The following is a 24,069-nucleotide window of genomic DNA, read 5'->3' on the forward strand; positions in this document are numbered from 1 at the left end:
TTCCAGTCATGGAGCACAGCCAATGCAAAGGCATGGGGACAGGAGGTGGAGGGATAGTATGGAAGCAGAAACAGTCAGATTTGTCAAATAGATGGCTATCTCTACAACTAGATAATTCTTTTGATAGCACCCAGCTTCTTTGGCATATTTCTGTGTCTTAACATCAGAGGTCCCATTCTGTTCTGATTTCAGAGCCACCTGGCTGTCCTATGACAGAAAGATCAAGTTTGTTCTGCTTGCCCCACATGGCAGGGCTGGAAGCGATGGGTACAAGTTGCAAAAAGGCAAATCTAGGCTTGGTAAAAGGCAAAGCTTCCTGCCCATTAGAGCTATCCCAAAGTGGAAATGGGCTGCTTCCTTGTCACTGAAGGCATTGAAGCAAAGGCTGGATGACCAAAAATGTTGTCGAGGTACATAAGGGACTTGACGATCTCAGAGGTCCCTCCTAACTCTGAGATTCTGTAATCCTAGCCTCCTCTGTCTCTTTTATGGTCTTTTCCTTCATCCTGTTCAATGTTTTCCCACATGCATTGTATTCTTGACTTCAGAGATTCCAAAGCTTTCTTGGTTCATAGCACCTGTAGTATCTCAGTAATTCTTTCATGGTGCCCTAAGTCAAAAGAAATATCTAATTGTTCCTTTTGGTTTTTTTTCCCTTGAAAATTTAAAATACCCTGTACTGTGAGTTTTCTGAGGTGCTCCTGAACTCCGTGGCACACAAATTGGCCATGACTTTGTTCCTCTGCTAGTGTTGTATATGTTTGTCTGTCTTATGTCCTCCCTAGATCCTCTCCTGGACAGTAAAGACTATGTCTTTCCCATTCTTTTCCAAGTTTCTTCCTTCCATGGTACACTGCATACAGTGGGAACTCAGTAAGTGTTTACTCATTATAAAGTATTATATAATAGGGTCTATTTTGAATAGACCACCCCTTTGTTAGTGGACTTCCCAAAGTCACAAACACTTGTGGTGGAATACTGTGGTCTTTTTGAACATCTGGAATAAATGGCAAGACTTTGGACTAAATATCCTTCCCTAGAGATTTCAGATTAGCTTGTCTTTTGATTTTGTGTGTGTGTGGTTGTAGCTATTGTTTTTCAGAACTAAAGCCTGCTGCTTCTTCTGCACATTATAGTCACATAACCTTAAACCAACTATAAAACATTAGCAGTTGTCTTTTTTTCCCATTCCTGGCTGCCACATTCAATGTCTTTAAAGATTTAAACTTCCTTCTGTCTGGGCAAATATCATAGATGCTTAAATTTGACCCATAGATGTGAAAAGCATATATCCCTAGCCTTTCAAGAAAAGAAGGTATACTTTTAAACAAGATCTTATTTTTCTTTTGCAATGTATATTTATAAAGTAAATATCCTTTTTCAGAACATACATCTCAAATTTGGGGGCTGGAAAATATGATCACTGTATCCCTAGGGCGTGCCCACATCATGCCGCTTTTGAACATGGAACTAAATAGCTTTTTTTTTCTTTACCATTTCTCTGACATTTCTAACTGATACAGGATAAGTTAGGAAAGTTGCCTGAAGTCACAGTTCAGCAAAAACCCTTATACCCACACCTCACTGATCTACATAAGGCGTGGACCTCTGGAGCAGCATGTTATAGTAAGAGGTGGTAGAGAAGTATAAAAAAAAAATTGGAGTGACAGCAAAGACAAATAAGTTTTTATCTTTTCCTTGACACAATTAGCTGTGTGACCTTGGGCAAGTCAATGAACATTCCTGGGACTCTGTTTTCTTATCTGTAAAAATCAAAGGAGGGTGGGCCCAGAAACTGAAGACGAAACATGAGGTTCACCTCCTGCTAAAGACATGATGGATTAAAAAGAATAGACATATATTTTTGAACGTGGTCAATATATAACTCTTCATTGGACTAGGCACATTTGTTATAGGAGTTTTATTTTTCTTTTTTATCGTTCAATTAAAGGAGAAGATAAGAGGAGAGAAAATAAATGCTTGTAAAAATAAATAAATCATTTTAAAAATAAAACGTAAAATCAGGGAGGGGGGAGGATGAACTAGATGGCTCCTAAAGTTCCTTTCAGATCTTTGCTTTCTTTTTTAGTTCCAAACCCATTCTTAGCATGGAGCCAGGGAGTCAAAGTGCCATTGGCAATATGCAAAAGGGTTAGGGTTTCCTTATTATTTTCCCCTTTACATTCCTGCTGTGACTCATAGAAAACTATGGATGATGAAAAACTGAAAATAAGTATCACTCAGGGAAAAGTAGAGAGGTTCATGGTGGGAATGAGAAGCTACAATGCATTAAAAAAAAAAAAGCAATGACAAAGAATTAGAATAAAAGTTATCATTAAAAAAAAAGAGTATTACAAAAAGTCGAGACAATCACTTGTACATGAATAATTGATGGGCATCTCACTGACATCCTTGCTAGGCCTTCAGCATACCAGGTGGATCTTTGTGGTGAGTTTATGGGAGCACAGGGAAAAGAATTTATTAGGATGGGCAGAAACGGATGAATAGCCATTTGCATCACTGGGAGAAATATGAGAAGCCTCACACCTATAAGATCACAGGTCCATGGCAGTACAACCTTGTCCTCAAGAGGATCCTTCAAAGTGAGTATTCTCCAGGCCCCACGTTTCACAGAATTACCTGTGATGGACTTTTTTTTTTTTTTACTCTAACCATCTCCTATTTCCCATATAAATCTTCAGGCCTCAGAAATTCTTTTTTTAATTCATACAGATAAACTCCCTCACTTATTAGTTTGATTTGATGCCAAGTTGCTGTTTCTAAAACATACTATGTTTCATTATAAACCAACAATCCCATGAGAGCTGGCTAGTTTCCTTCCCACACTGATGGTGTGAGAAAAAGAAGAGATCAAAGATTAATTCCACCCAGGCCTGTCACTGGCTAAAAGACAATGTTGGGTGTGGTGATGGGTCTTCAGTTTGACCATCCTCCTCCCCCTGCCCTGCATCCAATGAAGTGGAATAAATAAACTGGGAAAATTAAACAAATCACACCAAATGAATGAAACGAGCTTGTCTTTCCATGGGTCGTTTTGAATGATGAGAAGAAGAACGGTTCCAAATCAAGATGTGAGCAGTAGCCAAAGCTGTTAGTAGGTTGGGAAATGGGGCGCACTAAGGGTCAGATTTGTGAAACATCGTGCTTTAGCCAAACCTCTGAAATACTAAACAGAAACAACACTCAGATACATTGAAAAAGGCCGACAAGAAGCATCTGGTTTCCTTAGCTGCTGTACATAGCAAGAGAAATGTTGGCAGAACATTTGATTACCATAAAAGAGAGAGCTATGCAGAAACCACATTAGAGGCACTGCAACCAAAACAAAGTCAAATGTTTGAACTGTTTTGAACAGATTATGGTGGAAACTTGAACAAAGGTCTAACCCGAATTAATGAGAAGTGCAAATGAACTGGTTCAGAAGCGGCAGCAGCAGCAGCGCTTCTGCTCCCCCTGTTTTATGACATTTCGCCACATGGACCTGGGATGAGGTAAATACCTGGGAGCTGAAGAGCTGTTCTGAGACCCATCCCATTCATATTACATGTGCTTGGAGGTACTGAGAGTCACTATTTCTAGGGAAACGAAAAGTACACTTCATGCTACACGTGGGTCTGCAAACTGTTCTCACTGCCCTGAATGGACACTGTCTCTCTCATCTTTTGCTCTGTGTGAAGGGCTTGGTGAAACAGCTGGTTTTAATCATTAATCCAAGGCTGATACTTGAAGAAAATTTCATTTGGTAACAGAGTAAAGTACATTTGTTTCAACGTGTTCCTTTTTACATATATTTATTGTTCGTGGTTGGCAGTGACACATGAGCTGGCCTTCTGAGTATTCTTTCAAGAGATACTAAGGAAAGCTTCTTTGCTCTGGGTTCTTGGCAGCAGCGTTCGAACACCACTGGAAATAGAACTGCTAGGCTCTGGAGGACACAACCTACCCATCTGTGCAGGCCTCTCTCAAAGGGATCTGTCTCCCCCGGAGACCCGTGGCTCTAGGCTCCCTTCAGAGCTATTATTCTAAACCAGTTATGACATTATCGAATCTTGAAACAGAAAGGGGCCTTCCCGGGCAGGGTCCTTTCTTTATGTCAGACCCCTGACAGTCTGAAGCCTACGGGCCCCTTCTCAGAATTTTTCAAAACGCATAAAATAAAACATATAGAACTACCACAGAAACTGCACGGCAGCCAGTGGCACAATGGGTAGAGCACTGGGCTTGGAGTCAGGAAGACTCATCTTCTCGGGTTCAAATCTAGCCTCAGATACTTGTTAGCTGTATGACCCTGAACGAGCCATCTTTACCCTGTTAGCCTCCATTTCCTCATCTGACCAGCTCATGCTGGAAAAGAAAATGGCAAACTACTTCTGCATCTCTGCCAGGAAAACCCCCAATGAGTTCACAAAGAGTTGGAAGGGCATTGAATCTAACCACTTTAGAGATGAGGAAACAGAGGACCAGACACAGCAGGTGTCCCTGATCAGCAAGCAACTGATAGTGAGTACTTCACTTCCAGCTCACTCTCCTGTCTGCTTTACCTCCACACCACCCGCCTGCCTTCAGGGGTGCCCTCCTCCCTTCCCCCCGATCAGAAGTCTTACCCGATTAGAATGTAAGTTACTTTACAGCAGGGACTATCTTGTTTTCTTGTATTTTTACTCCTAGAGCACAATGTCTGATACACAGACATTGAAAACAATGAATGCTTTATCTACACATTAAATGATCATCTTCTACTTTCTTCAAAACCTTTCTTAGTTAGAGTCTTAGTTATTATTCTGTCCTATTACCTAAGGAATAAGGCACAGGACATAATGCTATTGGCAGCTAGTGAATTATGTTCCCTGGGGCATGTGATGAAGGGCTGCTCTGACAGCCAGACTAGCCAGTGCCACCAAGGCTGCGGCCACCATTGCTTCTGTTACAGATGTGAGATGCGAGGGAGCATCACAGAAAAGATCCAGGTTGTTTTTGTTTGTTTGCTTTGCTGGTCTGGACAACATTAATCTGTTTTCCATTTACATCATCTGCTAATTGGGGAATGCTACCGAAATGCCTTAGTACCTGTTACAATGCCCTGTACATCTCTCAATGCTTGAAGAATCTTTGATTGCTCGGTGTAGGGAACTCCCAGTGCAGAACTCCCTGCAGCACAAATGAACCATGTCTGTCACTTGCTATCTATCAACTCCTAGGAGTTGCCTGAGGCAGTGAGATATTAAGTGACTTGTCCAGGGTAACACAACTAGTAAATTTCATAGGTAGAATTTTAACACAGGTTTTTCTAATTATATACCTAGAATTATATCTACCATGCCATACTGTTTTTCAGCCTGGAAATTAGTTGGCAAGTTTCTTTTTTTACACTGAATTTTTCTTGTTGTAATATAATAGCCATAATAACTTTACTTTTCATCTTGGAAACAGGCAGCATAAACAGTGAGACTCCAATAGTTATCTTTGTATTTGTGTCAGATAATAACATTACTGTTTCTGGAATTTTTCTAGAGCAAATATTAATTCAGACCACATCTTCACAATCACACAAGAAAGAAAAAGAAAAAGGGAATTAATATGTATAACCAAACAAAACAAATCACCACAGTGACCATATCCAAAAATGTGCATCTCATTTTGCATCTTGAGTCTGTTACTTCTCTGTCAGGAAATGGTTAACATTCTTCATTGACTATATTCTAGAATCACAGTTGGTCAATGCACTAATTAGAGTTCTTAAGTCTTTCAAAGTTGTTTGCCTTTATAATGTTATTATCATATAAACTGTCTGGTTCTGTTTACTTTATTCTGTATCAATTCATGCAAGTCTTCCCAGGTTTCTCTGAAACCATCTCTTACTGATATTTGGCTAGGAAAAAACTGCTAGGAATTTGGCTAGGAAAAATAAATGTTTGTTTCAGTAGAGCAAAATGCAGTCTCAAAGGCTCTCCAACAACAGTCTTTCTCATGTATATGTTAAACTCATAGCAGATTACTTGACAGAAGCATCAGCAATAATTTTATTTGATGATTCTCTGATTATCAATCTCAAGTGAGGCATAAAATAGGGAAACATGCTTGCCAAAAGTGTTTACCACTATTTGGAGAATATCTATCACAGATTCTGTTGCAGAATCCAAACAGAAAGATGGTAGGATTCTCCAGATACTACTGGTTTCAGATATACTGACCGCATCAATCTTTAGAACTCTATTGAACCTCCTAAATGAGAATGACAGCTAGTGAAGAGTTCAGTCTAATCCTACATACAGGAAAAACCAAATGGATGAAAAATTGTTATTGTTCAGATCATGATATAGTTAGAATACAGCCCATAGAGTTGGTCTTCAACACATTATATTAGACAAAAACTGGAGATGAAAAATGTAATGGGTCCTGAGATGAACAGGAAGACAATAACTGCATTGCATTTGGTAAACTGTAGCACTTTCAAACACCCCAAGTTTTTCCCTGAAACAAAAAAATATTTTTTTAATGACAATCAATATTTTGGTGATATTACATGGTTGACATAATGCAAGTCACCAAAGCATAAGGGAGGCAATAGATCAGTGGATATAAACAGGTTTTATCATATAAATGCCAATTTTCCCCCACATTAATATTATTTTTAATTTTTATTGATATCTCTTATTTTTATATCACCTAAATTTCCAAATATCTTTTTCCTTTCCCATCACTAGAGAGCTATCCCTTGTAATAAAGGGGGGAAAGAGAAAGGGGAAAAAGTTTAGCAGAATTAACCAAGATGAAGCCCTGCAGTTCCCCCGCAGAGAAGGGAGGAATGTGAATGTTCTCCCCTCCTCTTCAGGTCCAAGCTTGATATAATTACACAGCATTTAGATTGTCTTTTTTTGGTTGATGTTCTTTCCATTTAATATTGTTGTAGTTGTGTGGATAGTTTTCTGGTTCTTCTCTCTTCACCTGATATTACTGTAACTGTGTAGACAGTTTTCCTGATTCTTCTCTCCTCACTTTCATCTAAGTCCACCCATGCTTCTCTGTACTGCCAATGACTTTGACAAGAGAAGTAACATAAAAGGCTTCATCCAAGGATCATGAGCTGGACATGGAGTAACAGAGAGCTCACATGCTGTACGGATACTCTGTAAAATTCAAAGTCTGATAAAAAGGCCCCCAGCATATCAATCAGATGGGCCTCCTGAGGAGGCTTTCTTAGAATATATGGACAAAAAGTCACAAAGGATGAGGAGACATAGAGGGATCAATAGCTATACTCCTGGAGGGAGTGCCTAAATCAGTGAGATCAATGATCTACTGAAATATTAAAGACAATCTTAAATATTCAAACAGATCTAATCCACTTGGGAGTTTCCAACAACAATGGAGACTGAAATCTATCCCTACCTGCACATCTTTGCTTGTCTTATCCATATCCTCCTGAAAGTTCACCACACGGCATCCATCCACATGCTTCTAGCCTCCGTGACTTCTCCTGTCATCGAGAGTACCAGAAGAGCAACTGCTGTCTACCTGCCATGCCCTGCTCTCCCATCCCATCTCTACTTTCTGTCACACAGTTCCCTGATGATACCTTCTACTGCTGAACTTCACAGGTTTTACGTTGCAGCCTGCTCACAGCCACCACTCACCTCCCCACTGGCCTCTGGGTGATGGTCATCTTTAGTTCTTCGGTGGCTGTGGGATTTTTTATTTTATTGCCATACATTAACATCAGTAAAATGTTTATATTGAAAAGATAGGCCTTGGTTGTTAAGGGAAACTAAGGAAAAAAGACTAGTTAAGATTTCCAGAAGTTTCTGTCTTCGTTTCAGGAATACAGAGCATATTAAAAGGTTATGTGGAAGTTATTCTAGGTCAGGCACTCCAGAGGCAAAGGCTTCTCAGGCTGGACAGCCAGAAGTATTTGTCTTCTACTCCGGCAATGAGTAGAGTTTGGAAGTAGATTAATTATCCTGAAGACAAGTCTGAGCTTAGTAAAGGTGACTGACCAGGGACAGTGATCACATTTAAGTATCTTAAGCTGCTTGAAAATATCAAAATCCAAAATAGCCAGTTTGATAGACAAAGTGGCTTGCTTGGGTTCTTTTCTAATTAGATCCACGATTTCATTGGCATAGTTCTCACTAAGGAAACTCCCTTTACTAACATAGATTTGTGCCTGCTCAGCAACTCAAGAGTCTCAGAGTTGCTCAGAGAATTGAGAGGTTAAGTGACTTTCCCAGGCTTCACAATAATCAGTACATGCCAGAGGCAGAATCTGAACCGAGATCTTCCTGACCTTGAAGCCAGCTCTCTACTAGGCCGTCCTGCCTCTTGGATAGAGTGTTTTGATACAAAACCCAATCACGTTGATTGGTGCCTGCTTGATAAATGAGATTCAAGTCCTGGAGAGACGCGCAGCACTACAGAGTAACAGCAGTAGCTGGCGTTTATATGGTACTTTTCGATCTATCTTCAAAGCAGCTTCTTCAAAGCTTGGTGGGGTGGGCAGTACAGATGTCACCCTTACTCTACACAGGAAGATTGGAGAGGAAGAGCAATCTGCCCTTAGTTGAGCTGGGTTGAAGGTAGTTCTAAACCCAGTCCTCACAATTCTGTCATAACAGATTTTGAAAGATGGTTCTCATAGGCAGCTTTCAGTTTCATTAAGTTTTAAAAAATTCTGGCCACATAAAGAGAGCTTCTAATTGAAGGAGTTTCAACCTCTCCACAAATCAAAGGTATGAGGGTGATGGGGGAAGTGGGGGCACAGCCAAACCAAGAGTTTTCCAGAACTGCTTTGTAATGGATCCTGATCTGTCATTTACCTATTATCCCAGGTCTATTCCTCTACTTTATAAGTGTCAGATCAATTAAATGGCCACCTTTTAAGGGCACAGAATTTCAGTAGACTCTTAGTGACTTTCCTGTCATGGAGTATGATTTCTAAGACACTGCTTTGTTAATAGAAGGACTGGGAATGACCAAGCAAAGTTTTGCATCAATTGACAATCCTGATCCTAGTGATGTTAAATAAAATATTATCACACCCAACTATGGGAATGGCCTGATAATTTATAGCCCATTATTTTAATTTTATAATATTTCTATATTTTAAGGATCTAAGTTTTTAAATTTTTATGAATGTTAATTTTACTTTTCAACCTGGATTGTCTCCTCAGTAATATAACATATTTACACATATCCATTAAAGTTTAAAAAGAATGTTGCTCCCAATAACAACTTTTGAGGTAGGCAGTGAAATTATTATTACTCACACCTTAGAGATAAAGGAACTGAGGAACAAATACGTTAAGTAATTGCTAGCATTTATACAGTGCTTGAAAGTACACAAAATATTTTATACAGTTGTTACCTCACTTACAACACCTATGAGGTGAGTTCTATTATTACTACCACTGAGGAAACTGAGGGGTGAAAGGTAAAGCCCCTTGCCCAGGGTCACACGGTGTCTGGGGCAGGATTCAAATTCAAGTCTTCCTGACTTTGAATTCAGTAACCTATGTATTTTACCACCTATGGTCACATCGCTCAGGCTCAAAATCAGAAAGTACAATGATGGTCTCCTGACTCCATGTCCAATACTCTTTCTGTTCCATCACAATAATTCTCTGTATTATGATCTTTTTGAAGTAAGGGACTCTGTGTCATACTTCTATTGAATCCTAGATGGCCCAGAGTATTTGCCCAGTAAATTCTAGCTTGACTGTCACTTAAGGACACTGCCAGCCATGGAACTGAAGCAGGTAGTTTACTGAGGATGTTCTCCATTTCACAAGGGAGGCCAACTGTCAAGTAGCTAACTAAGGAGTTATGATGATTTGCTCTTCTTATTAAAGAGGATTGTTCTTATCTTGAGTATATCATTTATTGAGCCCAAAACATTACACATTATACTTCTAACCTGTGAAAGAGTTAAAGCTCAAAATGAAATTCAAGTGGCAAATCCAGAGCTAAGCCTCACTGTCATCTCAACAGAGGGCCATGACCTGGAGAGCAGAGCTTCAGATTTCCCTTCTTGTACTGAGGACTCAGCTTATTAATCCTAACACACACACACACACACACACACACACACACACACACACACACACACACACACGTACACACGCACATGCACATGCACAGATGCACACATACATGTGTGCTCCTGTACTCTCTAGAAAAGAGTCCTCATGCTAGGACACAAGGCCCTGGACGCTGTAGCAAGGCTCCTGCTGACGAGCTTAAATCACATTTTCAGAGCTGGAAGGGGTCTTATCTTATCCCTTCAAACAACATACCCCATGAGTGCTCCTCCAGTCTTTTCCTGAAGATGTTCAATGAGGGGGATTCCACTACTTCTGAAGGCAGTTCTAATTGTCAGGAAGTTTTTCCGGACATTAAGTCTAAATTTGCTTCTTTGTAATTTTCATTCATTGTTCCTAATTTTGCCCTCTGGGGCCAAACAGAACAAGTCAAATCCCTCTTCCAGATGCTAGCTTTCACAATACTGAACGTCATCAATTATATCTTCTCTGAGTCTTTTCCAGTTCCTTCAACCAAACTTCAGATAGTATGATTATGAGGGCTTTCATTTAGTCAGTCAACAAGCACAAGTACTTTGTGTCAGATACTCTACTAAACACAGGAGAGAGACAGAGACAGAGACAGACAGACAGAGAGAGGGAGAGAAGGAGGGACAGGGAGGGAAGGAGGGACAGGGAAAGAAAGAAAAAAGAAAGAAGGAAGGAAGGAAGGAAGGAAGGAAGGAAGGAAGGAAGGAAGGAAGGAAGGAAGGAAGAAAGAAAGAAAGAAAGAAAGAAAGAAAGAAAGAAAGAAAGAAAGAAAGAGAAAGAGAGAGAGAGAAAGAGAGAAAGAAAGGAAGGAAGGAAAGAAGGAAGGAAGGAGGGAAGGAGGGAAGGAAGGAAGGAAGGAAGGAAGGAAGGAAGGAAGGAAGGAAGGAAGGAAGGAAGGAAGAAAGGAAGTAAGTTTTCCTGCTCCCAAGCAGCTAGGTGGGGGCAGTGGGTAAAGTGCTGAATCTGGAGGCAGAAAGACCTGAGTTGAAATTCAGCTTAAGATATTTACTGGCTGTGCGCCCCTAGCCAAGTCACTTAATCTGTCTGCCTAAATTCCCTCATGTGTAAAATGGGGATAACAGTATCTACCTCCCACAGTCATTGTGGGTATAAAATGAGATAATATTTGAAGACAGTCTGCAAAACTTAGAGCATTATATAAATATTAGGTATTATTATTCTGACGAAGGACATAGTGTACAAAAAAAACTGTCTGGACAATTCATACACGGTATAAATGAAAGATAAACTCTGGTGGAAGGCAGCACCGTGGATGTGGGGACTGGTGAGGTGGGAGCCCTGGAGAGGCCTTGTGCAGAAGGTGGGCTCCAAAAGAAGCCAGGGAAGCCAAAGAACAGAAGGAAGGATGGAGAGCATTGTGGGCAGCAAATGAAAAGGTAGAGAACTGGAAGACAGACTATCCTATGTGGAGAAGAACAAAAAAGGGCAGAGTCCCTGGATCTTGGAACAGATAGAAATGAATAAAATGTAAGAAAACAGAAAGGCAGAAAGGGGTCTGGTTTTGATGAGTTTTAAGAGTCAAATGTATGATCCTTAAAATAACAGGGAATCACTAGAGTTTACTGAGAGGAGTGGTGACATGGTTAGATCTGAACTTCAGGAAAATCACTTTTGACAGCTAAGTAAAGAGCACCTGAAGCCAGGGAGACCAACCAGAAGATTGCTGTAGTCTGGAAGCCTGCTCTGAGTGGGGAGAAGTAGATATCCATGAGAGTAGTGATGACGGGAGAAACAAAACTTGGCAACGTTTGGATGAGAATTACAAGTGGAAGATAACCCTGAAGTGACTGGGAGTATGGTGGTGTCCTGTCAACAGTAAGAAGCAAGTACGAAAGAAGAGAGGGTTTGAGGGGGAAGATGAGTTCTGCTTTGGACACGTCAGATTTGAGATGTTTTGGCGGACATCCAGTTTGAGATGTCTAGAAGGCATCTGATAATGAAAGGTTAGGGCAAGATATATAGATCTAGGAATCATCTACATAGAGGTGATAATTGAAGCTATCAGAGCTGATGAAATCATCAAGCAAGATAGTAAAGAGAAGATGACCCACAACAGACCGTTGGGGCACATCACAGTCAGCGAACATGAAGATCCAGTAAAGGAGATGAAGAAGAAACAACCACAGGGCAGGAAAACCAGGAAAGAAAAGTATCATGGAAACCTAGAGAGGAAAGAGGTGATCAGAGGCTGCAGAGATTACGGTGGAGGATGACTGAGACTGGGCAATTAAGAGATCACTGGCATCTCTGAAGCCAGAAGGGTCATTGGATAATGAAGTCAGAAGCTGAACTGCAGAGGGTTTGGAATCGAATGAGAAGAGAACACCTCCTTTCCCAGCTGCGCTCTAGGGAACACACTCCAGTTAATCAGTGTTTCTCTTAAACTGCAAGTTTAGGACTGAACTAAAAACAGTATTCCAGACATGTTCCGACCAGAGCAGAATGCAGCAAACTGTCACAGTCCTCATTCTATATATTATGCCTCTTAAAATAGCCCAAAATCACATTAGCTTTTTGGCTGCCAAACAGAAGGTTGAGCTCCCAGATCTTTAAACACTCTTTTATCACAGTTTCAGAGCTAGAAGTCACTTTAGGGGTCACCAAGTTTAATACCTTCATCCCAGGAGGAAACTGAGGCCCTGGTGGACAGTGTCCTGCCTAAGAACACACAGGTAGCATGTAGCAGAAACAAGATTTGAACCCAGGTACCCTAAGCGGAAGCTGTCTTTTTTCTACTACAAGATCTTTTTCACACAAATTAACCAGACTTCTTCCATCTTGTACTTGTGAAGTTAATTTTTTTGAACCCAAATGTAAAATTCCACATCTCTTTTAAAAATCTTCATCCTCTTAGATTTACTCCAATGTTTCAGCCTCCAAGGCCTTTTCGGAGACTGGCTCTGCCATTCAGGATGTTAGTCAATCTAGGTCTTTAATCAAGCCATTGATAAAAACAACTCAGCTCTCTGAGACCTATCATTGGAGACCTCCTTCCAAGTCACCACTTCCAAATCCTCCTCTCTTTACCACCTCTTTGCTCTCCATATTTCCCAAAAGAATAGCATGAGAAAAATAAAATAAAGCTAGACAGTCCATACATGCAGCTTTTCACTGGTCTGCCTACAAAAGGAAATCAGGATAGTCTGACATGGTATGTTCTTGAGGAAGCCGTGCTGAATTTATGACCATTTCTTCTTTGTCTGGATGATCACTAACAATCTCATTAATAATATGCTTTGCCAGGAATTGAAGTCAAGATCACAGGCCTATAGGTCTATAATGAGCCAACTTCATTCTCTCCCTTTTTTTTTTTTTAATCAGTACACTGCCCTTCTCCGGTCCTGTGATACCCTTCTCATTCTCCATCATCTTTCAAATATCACTGAAAGTGTATCAGCAATCATCTGCCAGGTTTTTTCAGTACCCAAGGGAGCAATTCATCTGGGCCAGGTGACTTTAATTCATAGAGCACAAGCCAGGTACTTTCTTATTTTCCCTTTACACTCATTAAACATTTTTGTTCTGTCCTTTCCAGCCCAAAGGTGATTCTTTCTGGCAGGGAAAATAGATGGAAAATAATTAAATTCTGCCCTCTTTAGCATTAGTTATCATCATCCTGTCCACTCCCAGCAGGGTTCCTGGGCCTTCTTTTAGCTTTCTTTCCCTAATTTAAAAAAATATTTTTTTTTGGTAATCTTTAACTTTCCTTTGCTATAAAATATTTGTAAAGTGCTTTGCAAACCTTAATGGGCTATATAGATGCCTAGGCATTATTATAATTGTTACCAGTCTCAGCCCATTTGGAGGATTAATATTCCTGATGCTATTTTTATGGGACTGTACCATATTATGGTCTTCCTGACTCTAGGCCTGCTCTATCCACTGCACCTCCTGATGGTAGTATGGTGATAGGCCCATAGGACAATGTGAACAGAGGTATGAAAACCAGAAACAAAAGTATAGGCAACGATATATCATAACCATTACTGCTACAAGACTAGTCTGCAGACCACCTGGAGAACCCTCATGGACCACACTTTGAGAGCCTTTGTTTTGGAGGAGCTAAGCATTTCCTGTTAGATTCATTTCTGTGGTGAAAGACAAAACCCAGGCCAAATGAAGAGTAATTGTAAACAAGAGCAGAGCCAGCTCCTCTGTGGCAGCTCAGGGCTCTCTGTCCTACCACATTACCATTCTTACACTCGATGCCCTCTGTAGTAGGCTGGCACCCCCTCCAGCTCTCCTTGATGTGGTTCTACCATTTGCTGATCCTTGCAGATGTGACAGTAAGTGTGTGCACATCTGGAGTTAACAAACTGAGCTCTTTAGTTCCAGGGCTCTGGGCAAGACTGAAAACCAGCAAGTCACCACAAAGGTTCTCCCAGAAATGTTCACTGTCTCATCCCTCTCCAACACAGTAGTTGGGCAGACAAATCTCCTAATGAGAAAACGCCAAAGGGTAACCAATGAATAACGAACCACGTTTTAAAACTTTGATTTTACCGAAGATCACATAGTCAAACCTAGTCAAATTGCTCCTGGCAACACAGCTAGCCCCCTAGGGCTACCTGAACCAAAGATGGGACAGCTAGATGGCACAGTGGATAGTGCCAGGCCAGGAATCAGGAAGGCTCATCTTGCTGAATTCAAACTGGCCACAGACACGTACTAGCTGTGTGACCTGGGCAAGTCACTGTTGGCCTTGGTTTTTCCATCTGTATGAGTTAGGAAAGGAAATGACAAGCCACTCCAGTATGTTTGCCAAGAAAATCCCAAACGTGGTCACAAAAAGTTGGGCATGATCAAAACATGACTTAAAAACAACAAAATAAAACATAACAAAGCCAAAGAGAGAGCAAGAAGGCCTATTTCATTTTAATTAAAATGTCCTCAGAAAAAGCAACTGGTCTGAGGCTTGTGTATTTTTTAAAGGAAATAAAAACATGCTAGCTCCATGCTAGCCTGCTAGAGTCCCTTCACTATTAATAATATGAAAGGTCTGATGATAATCAGGGTTGAACCTTATACCCCCATGAACCCTTTGATCTGGTGGCACTGGCTTCCGTCTTGTTAGTTGGACGAGACCAGATGCCCCATCTCCTGACTTTGAGCAAGTTTTCTGCCTGCCCCCCTGCTGGGACTCTTTCCTCATCTCTGCCTCCTGGCTCCCCTGGCTTGCTTCTCAGCTCCTACAGGAAGCCTTTCCTGATTTCCCTGTCAATTATCCCTAAATGATCCTATATTCTGTACATCTCATTTACACATAGTTGTTCTCCTGTTGTCTCCCCTATCAGACCACGAGCTCCTCGAGGGCAGGGATTGACTTTTGCCTTTCTTTGTATCCCCAGTGCCTAGCACAGCGCTGGTAACACACTAGACACTTGACAAAATAGTACCGACTGATTACCCAGGTTTATGTACAGCATCAGGCATTTACCAGCTGTGTGATCCTGGGCAAGTCAACTTCTTGGTGCTGTAAGAAACTCTCTTAAGACTTTAAATGACAGAGTAGTTAGTGATCTGCATCAAAAGGAGTTTACCAATACCAGTACTAGGGCTATTTGCAAACATGATTAGGGAAAAAGAAAAAGAACCTTTATGTTTCACATAATCTTTATGTTTACAGCAGCTCTCTTTCTGATGGCAAAGAACTGGAAATTACAGGGATGCCCATCAATTGGGGAATGGTTGAACAAGTTGTGGTATATGATTGCGATGGAATATTATTACTACGTTATAAGAAATGAGTTCAACGATCTTAGAAAAACAAGGAAAACTTGTACGAAATAATGAAGAGTGAATTCAGCAAAACCAAGAGAACACTGTATATGCTAACAGCAATATTGTTTTATGAACAACTTTTAGCGAATAAGTCATTTTGACTATTATAAATATCCAAATTAACTATAAATGACATGAAAAAAGACACTCTCTGAATCCAGAGAAAGAAGTGATAAATACAAGTATGTACAGAATAATTTTACATAATACACACACACACACACACACACACACACACACACACACATACCTATATGAGTCTAATAGTAGCCATGGAGGGGGAAGAAAAAGGGGAAAAAAATTAAATTTACACGATAACTATTATATATTTAAAAAGAAAAACAAATTGTATATAACATGTTCAGTTTTATGTGCATTCATCTTTTTTATTATGCTATATTATGGAAATGTTTGCTTTATTCCATAAATTAAAAATAAAATAAATGTGAAAAAATGTTTATCAGTAATTCCTGACATCAATTAAATTACAGATATGATATAAAAAATTTAATAAATAGCAAGCGGATGATTTAACAAAGGAGTTCCGCTTCAGACAGTCCCCTCTCTTAGAATCTCCCCAAATTAACACCAAGTATACTAGTCTAGACCCAAGGCCTGTTAGCCCTAAAATAAATGTGTACCATCCCCTCCAAGATCATTGCCCTTTCTCCAGTCATCCGCTTCTGAAGTCAGAGGTTGAACTACCCTATTACTCTTAAATTTGTCAATTATCAAAATCACTGACACATTTTTTTTTTAATAATAAATAGGCTCTTGAATACTCAGGGTTTTAAGTGAGTAAATATTCCCCAGTGTAGGAGGACATCCTCATCATCATCACCTTACAAATACGACATCCTTTAATCCACACAACATCCCTCTAAGGTAGGTGCTGTGATTATCCCCGTTCTGTAGAAGAAGCTGAAGCGGGGATAAAGTCCTCTAAAAGGGGTCAAAATTGCCCCATTATACCTAAGCCTTCCCTACCTCAAATCATTTTATATGTAGTCTGAGTTTATTTCACAAGTGTTCATTCTTCCAAGAGAACCCTGAGTCAGGATCTGTTTTGTTCTGTTTTCCTATCTCCAGTACTTAGTCCAAAGCCCTAAAAACCCTTTTCTCAAATTTTTCAAATTCAAATTTGAATTGGGTTGGATCGAAGCTCCAAGAGACCTGGAGTCAAACTTCAGCTTTGCTACCTACAAGCCATGTGACTTTAGGCTAGAGGCTTGACCTCTCTGGTGTCCAGGAGGGTGTAAACACTGGATTCAGAGTAAAGGAGGTTTGGGTTTGAATCCTGGATAGCTCTCACTTCTCTCGGCCTCAGCTCCCTGTAAAACGAGGGAGGTTAATCTGAGATGGGATATGTAAAGGTAGGGATGGGGCTACACCTGTGACCCGTGACTCATTTGTTCTTCAGTCCTACCTGACCCCCTTTGGGGTTTTCTTAGCAGAGGTACTGGAGCGGTTGCCATTTCTTTCTCCGCCTCATTTTACAGATGAGGAAACCGAGGCAAATAAGGTGAAGTGACTCGCCCAGGGTCACCCAGCTAGTTAAGCGTCTAAAGCTGGATTTGAGCTTGGGAAGATGAATCTGGTGTTTCGCCTACCGTGCCACCAAGGGAACTCCCAAATGAGTGAATGTCCCCTCTTTTCAATGCAGAGACAGCCGCCCGGAGCTGCTGCGCTCCTCCTTCGTTTGGGAAGACCATGGCCTCAGAGACATGAGGACAAGGACTGCGCTTGGCTCTGTTCTGAACGAGGGAGGGCTGTGCAGGTCGCCAGCCTCACTTCTCCTGAGCCACACCCCATAACGCTGCCCTGGAGCAGTGACTGGGCCAAGGTCACACGGCCAGCAGACCGTTAAAGTCCTAACTAGAACCACAAGGGACTCCAGTCTCCAAGCCCCCGCTCCCCACCCATGAGGGCAGTCTACACCAGTGGGTTTGGGGCTGGCGCTGCAAAGTTGGTCATTATTGTTGTAAGTATAACCGCATCCTACGTAAAACGTAACTACAATAGCGCGTCCCCACCGGAGCGCCAGTGACCTCTGGGACCGTGGTTACGCATGCCCACAGCAGCGGCACTCTGTACGGCCTTTTCTGATGTATGCACTGTCACACACGGCATAGCAAACGGCATTTAACAATACAATCTACGCAGCACAAGACGCTGCGGCATGGCGCACTTGGAGGCTTACAAAGCATTTCACCACCACACATCTCACCTAACCCTCCCGACCTCCCTGGGGGAGGGGCTGTCGCTGTCCCCACGGAGCAGCCGAGGAAACTGAGGCAGGCGGAGCTTAAGCGACGGTCACCTGGCTCAGAAGCGTCTGGGGCTGGATTTGAACTCGGGCCCTCCCAAGCGCGACCGCGGCGCCCCCCGGTGCCCTCCGAGCTCCCTACTGACTGCTTTGTGACGTGGTCGCACCTCCCCCTCACTCACGCGGGCTCGCGGAGGATCCCCGAGATTTCGTGGGTAATTGTACAGAAAACCCTCTTGCCGCCCCCCGCTCCCCGCCCAGCCCCCCAGGCTTCTCCTTCCGCGCAGACGCGTTGGAAGTGAAATGTAGAGGAGCCCGGTGGGGGAGGGGAAGAGTCCCGCGGCTGCCCGGCCTGGCGCCTGCGCATTGAAGGAGGCTGAGGAGGGGCGGGGCCTGGACTACGGGGACGAGAGTGCCGTCGGCGCGTGCGTGCGCAAGCGCAGACATCTCTGCCGGAACTCGTACTTCTGTGGCGTCTGCCTCCCAGACAGCGGGATCTGCGCCCACGTGTGGCTGTCGCGTGCTCCGGCGTTGCTCACTTTCCCCATCGCCCCCTGCCCGCTTTGAACCTGCGCTTCATCTCGAACGAGGTACTGGACCGATAGGCATCCGGGGGGAGCTCCCCGAAGCGATGACCAAGCGACGGTCCCGGCCGGCGCCCCGGGGCCCCGGCACCAAGCCGAGGCGGCGGGCCTCGCGGGGAGGGCAGCCCGGGGAGGCCGAGCTGAGGAAGCAGCGGCAGGAGGAGCTGCGCGAGCAGCAGCGCGCCGCCCGGGCTCGGGAGAAGGGCGTGCGGCGCAGCCTGGAGGGCCTCCAGCGGGAGGCGCTGCGCCGGCAGCGCGAGCACGAGCAGCGGGAGCGTGACCTGCGGGCCCTGGAGCGCCAGCCGCAGCTGGAGCACGAGGCCTCCCGCAAGGCCTATTACCGCGAGTTCCGGAAGGTGGTGGACGCGGCCGACGTGGTGCTGGAGGTGCTGGACGCCCGGGACCCGCAGAGCTGCCGCTGCCCGCAGGTGGAGCAGGCTGTGCTGCAGGCCGGCGGCGGCAAGAAGCTGGTGCTGGTGCTCAACAAGATCGACCTGGTGCCTCGGGAGCTGGTGCTCAAGTGGCTGGCCTACCTGCGCAACGAGCTGCCCACCGTGGCCTTCAAGGCGTCCACGCAGCAGCAGAGCCGCCACCTGCAGCGCAGCAGGGTCCCCGCGCAGCGCGCCTCGGCCGAGCTGCTGGGCACCGGCGCCTGCGTGGGCGCCGACTGCCTCCTCAGCGTGCTGGGCAACTACTCCCGCAGCCGGGACCTACGCACCGCCATCCGCGTCGGGGTCGTGGGCTTCCCCAACGTGGGCAAGAGCAGCCTCATCAACAGCCTCAAGCGGGCCCGGGCCTGCGGCGTGGGCGCCACCCCGGGCGTCACCAGGTGCCTGCAGGAGGTCCGCCTGGACAAGCACGTCACGCTGCTGGACTCCCCGGGCATCGTGCTGGCCGGCCCCGCCTCCGACACCGCCCTCATCCTGCGCAACTGCCTCAAGGTGGAGCAGCTGGCCGACCCCGTGGCCCCGGTGGAGGCCATCCTGCGCCGCTGCAGCCACGGGCAGCTGGCCAGCCACTACGGCATCCCCGACTTCACCACCACCACCGAGTTCCTGGTGCTGCTGGCCCAAAGGCTGGGGAGGCTGAAGAAGGGAGGGGCCCCTGACCAGGAGAAGGCAGCCAAGGCCGTGCTGACCGACTGGATGAACGGGAAGATTAGCTATTTCACCCACCCGCCCGAGACACACAAGCTGCCCACCCACATCAGCGCCGAGATCGTTTCCGAGATGGGCAAAGCCTTTGACTTCGAGGCCCTGGAGCGGGGCAACATGGAAGCCTTGGCCAGCATGCCCGTCAGCATCGTCCAGAAGCCTTTCAACCTCACCAGTGAGACGGAAGAAGAGATGCTAGGGGAAGAGGAGGAGGAGTTTTGGGATGCCAGAGAAGACCTCGAGGAGCTCATGGATGAAGACAGAGATGCCGAGTTGGGTGCCATCACCGTGGAGGTGAAAGGCAGTAAGAACAAGAAGCCAGCGGAGGCTGAACAGAAGCTGCCCCAAGCCCCCAAACTAGAAGAAATCTGGGCCCTGGACCCTCTCCATCAGGGGCAGGGCCTGGCTGCAGCCTGCAAGAGGAGAAAAAAGCTGCAGAAGAGAGCAGATAAACTTGCCACAAAGCTGTCTGACAGCCTCGTGGCTGCTTTGGACTTTTAAGTATTACAGATGCATGAACAGTCTGTCTCACCTGGCCCTAGTGGATGTGGACAAAATTGAGGAACTAATTTGGCCTAAAAACAGCAACAAGTGACACTCTGCATATTCTCTGCATATTCTAAGCAGAGTGGCTCAGCCGGGATGCGTGGCACAGGAACTGTAGTCTGGCCATAGCTTGCCCCAGAAGAGTGAACTGTGAAGGGCAGACCTTAGGCCCTTTAAATACTAGCTTAAAAAAAAAAAAATCAGAGCCAGACCTCACCTGATTGGTGACAGTGTATGAGGGGGATTCATATTGGCTTGGAGATATGGGTTCTGTTCCAGGTTTTGATGGAAAAGAACTTGTGAGTGGGCAAGGAGGGTGAATAACTCAGGGAAGTAGAAGGAATGTTCTTAAGGGCACTTGCAAGGTGAAGTGAGGTATATAAATCTCATTAAATAATTGGATTTCATCAGATATCCTCCTGAGTTTTGTGTGTTTTTGTTTGCTAGGTAATCAAGCCGCACCTTACTACAATTTGGGCCAGGGGTTGGGGGGACCTTAAGTGCTGTATTAAAGATAGCTATTAATAATACTATATTTTATCTATTGTAATAATATTAGCAAAAGAGCTTTGTTCTACTTTCAGCTTTGCGACTGTTTAACCACTGTGGGCAAGTCATAAAACTTCTGAGCCAAAGTTTTCTCCAACATTAACATAAGGATATTGGATTTAATAATTGGTAAGATCCCTTGTAGCCCTGGTATTTTATGAGCATATAGATATGGATAGGTTAAGCATTTATTGCTGTGTGCCAGGCATTATCACATGAGACCCTGCATATGATCATAGAAGCTCTGTAGGCAGGGCTGCTGCTATATCTGACTTTTATTGAGAGCTTCCATAGTTCATTTGCCACAAAGATGCCTCATCTTAATTGGGCTACTTGGTCCCTGAGAACAGTCTTGGGGCTGCACTGGGCACTACAGTCGCCATCTCTTAGTTCCTTCCAACGATTTGCTTTTTTCCCAGCCCCACTCTCTTAACATTAGGAAGGGGGAGGAGAAGCATCACCTGACTCAAAAACTCAGGCCTGCCTGGCATTTCTCTGTTAAATAAATTCCAGTGGCTCCCTACTATTCCTGCTATAAAATATAAATCCTTATATGTTATCTAAAGACCAATACAACTTGACCCTAACCTACCTTTACACCATTTTTATACATTACTACTTTTCCTGAACTCTACAACTCCACCAAATTGACTTTGCTGTTTGTCACACATGGCACTGTGTCCCTAATTGCCATACCTTTGTGTTGACTGTCCTCTGCTTAGGATTCACTTTACATACTGCCTTCTTTGTTTCCTTCCAGACTCCACTCAGGCACCATCTTCTACAGAAGTATTTTCTTGATTCTTCTTGCCCCTGCCCCCCAAAAAAACTGCTAACACAGCTCTTGCTGTCCTCCATCCAAAAGTTACCATATTTATTGTGTGTATTGTATACACATACATACTGATTTGTGTGTTGTCTTCCCCAAGGAACTCTTTTAGATAAGGGGCTCTTATTTTTTTAGTACCTCACATAGAGTATCACACCCTTCATTGCTCATGCTCTGTCCAAAGGAAATGTAAATTTAAATATCTGAATTTGTTTTTGTTTTTTCGTTTAAAGACCAGCATTAACCCCAGATCACTCAGGGCTCTCATTGAATGACCAACAGCAGGTCCCAGGCCAAGCCCAACTTGGCCATTGGGCCCTGATTGGCTCAGAATGCTGGGAAATAGCAGTTTTTGTTTTGGCCAGAAACCCTGAGGGTCTTCCTCTCCCAGATGTACTTAAAGAGGTCATTCTTTGCCTCATTTGTTATTAAGCCTTAGTCACTGAATGGGTGCTGCCTCTTCCAAATGAGACCTGTTAAAGGCCTTAGTTTGTTTGAAAAGGACAAAGGACCCCATTGAATCCTGGGACATCTCCAGTTGTCCTGATACATATCTGGCCACTGGACCCACAGGGCTCCAGAGGAGAGAGTGAGGTGGGTGACTTTGCACAGCCCTCCCTCACTTAAATCCAATTCACTTGATGTCAAGACATCACCTCTCTGATGTCATGACCCTCTTCCAGAATGAAGGTCAAACAGCAGCAAGATGGTGTCCTCAGCACCTAACAGTGCCTGCATATAATACTGGAACACAGCCCCTATGAAGAATTGTTTTGTGAAGTATAAGGTTAACCCCCTCCCCCCCCAAAATTTAAAAGGCCAACAAAATTACTAATATGGAAACTGAATCTGAAATAGATCTTTGTAAAGGATGCTTAAGGGAGAGGGTCTGAAGTAAATCTGATCAAACTAGAGCAAGCCTAGAAACAAATATGAAGAATTCAGAGCTGAACTCATTAATTGCACTGATTGCTCTTAGTCCCCAAAAAAGATGATGAAATATCTTTTAATACAGAGGTGGAGGATGAAATGAGAACTATTTCCATTGGTTTTAATTAACTTTCTATGTTATAAGGGGAGGAGTGCGATAGTAGGGTTGGAGAAGAAAATGACTGATGTGCACACCAAAAGACATAAATGTTTAAAATAGGCAAGCCTTTTGAAAAACGGCCTGGTATGTAAGAAAGCCCTGGGAGTCAAGGCATCTGGGCACCCAATTCTGATACTCTCATTGGGTATTCTGCCCCTCTGAAACCTCCCTTCCTTTCACAAAGAAAGGGGTGGTACAACACAACACAGAAAAGGTTTCTTGGTGGCCCCATCATCCAGTGAGTTCCCCAGTGTTCATTGATCTTCCTCCACTATCTCTTGCATCTGTCTCTATCTCTACTCATACAGGTATAGCCCTCTTTCAGGCCTTCATCACCTCTTGCCTAGAAGGATGCAGTAGCCACCTAACTGGTCTTCCTGCTTCCTGTCTCTCCACAACTACACAGTCTATCTTCCACAGAACTGCCAAAGTGATATTTCTAATGTGCAGGTATGACTGTTACTCCAATGGTATGACAGCTCCAGAGGCTCCCTATTGCCTCTAGGATGAAATAGGAATCGTTCAAAGCCCTTCAGTCTGACTTTTCAAGATCTCTTAACATATTTAGAGTCCAGTCAAACTGGTCTGCTTGCTGTCTTTCACACACAGAATTCCATTTCCCTCCTCTATCGCTTTGCCCAGGCTGTACACCACACCTGCTATGCCCTCTCGCCACCTCTGTCCCTTAGAATCCCTGGCCTTCCTTTCAAGATTAATTCAATTAGCCACCTCCTACATGAAGCCTTTTGATCCTCCTAGCTGCTGATGTGTTTTTATTATGTTTCCTCTGTGTATATTTAGTATTTAGTATCTCTCTATGTCTATATTGTTTTCTTCGGTAGACCATAAAATCCTTGAGGACCAGGATACTTTTATTTTTTGTTTTTGTCTTCCCAGCACCTAGTACATGGTAGCTACTTCATAAATGCTTTGTTGGGTTGATTTTTTAAAGATTCATCTAGCATTGCCCCTACCATTCACCTTTGGGCCCATAGACCCCAGGTTCAAATTCATATTCTTTTCAGTTAGTGTACTTAGCATAGCTGTGTATGTCAAGCATACATGCTCTGATTAGTGGCCAGGTAAACTTACATGGTTAAGTGACAACAGGTATTTGAACCCAGTTCTTATGATATCCGGTGTTCTACTACTCTGCTTTTTCAT

The 24,069-nt window shown here is 43.7% G+C and overlaps 1 protein-coding gene and 1 long non-coding RNA gene across 2 annotated transcripts in view; one reads left to right on the forward strand and one right to left on the reverse strand.

Moving 5' to 3' along the window:
* Positions 1-18,281, reverse strand: part of LOC140511113 (uncharacterized) — a 101,009-nt gene extending 82,728 nt beyond the window's left edge. Inside the window, exon 1 of the long non-coding RNA XR_011969436.1 lies at positions 18,115-18,281. This is a non-coding gene — a long non-coding RNA (uncharacterized lncRNA). The remainder of the gene's footprint in view (positions 1-18,114) is intronic.
* A 95-nt stretch (positions 18,282-18,376) lies between these two features.
* On the forward strand, positions 18,377-20,849 carry GNL3L (G protein nucleolar 3 like). Its single transcript, XM_072620113.1, has one exon. It carries the CDS (start codon positions 18,785-18,787, stop codon positions 20,390-20,392), a length of 1,608 nt encoding a protein of 535 aa, XP_072476214.1. The 5' UTR covers positions 18,377-18,784; the 3' UTR covers positions 20,393-20,849.
* The last annotated feature ends 3,220 nt before the right edge of the window (positions 20,850-24,069 follow it).

Source organism: Notamacropus eugenii, chromosome 6 (genome assembly GCF_028372415.1).
Source record: "Notamacropus eugenii isolate mMacEug1 chromosome 6, mMacEug1.pri_v2, whole genome shotgun sequence".
Classification (NCBI taxonomy): Eukaryota; Metazoa; Chordata; class Mammalia; order Diprotodontia; family Macropodidae; genus Notamacropus; species Notamacropus eugenii.

What these genes read in the sequence shown, in the direction of transcription:
- GNL3L (XM_072620113.1), top strand. Translation starts at nt 18,785, where the DNA reads ATGACCAAGCGACGGTCCCGGCCGGCGCCCCGGGGCCCCGGCACCAAG.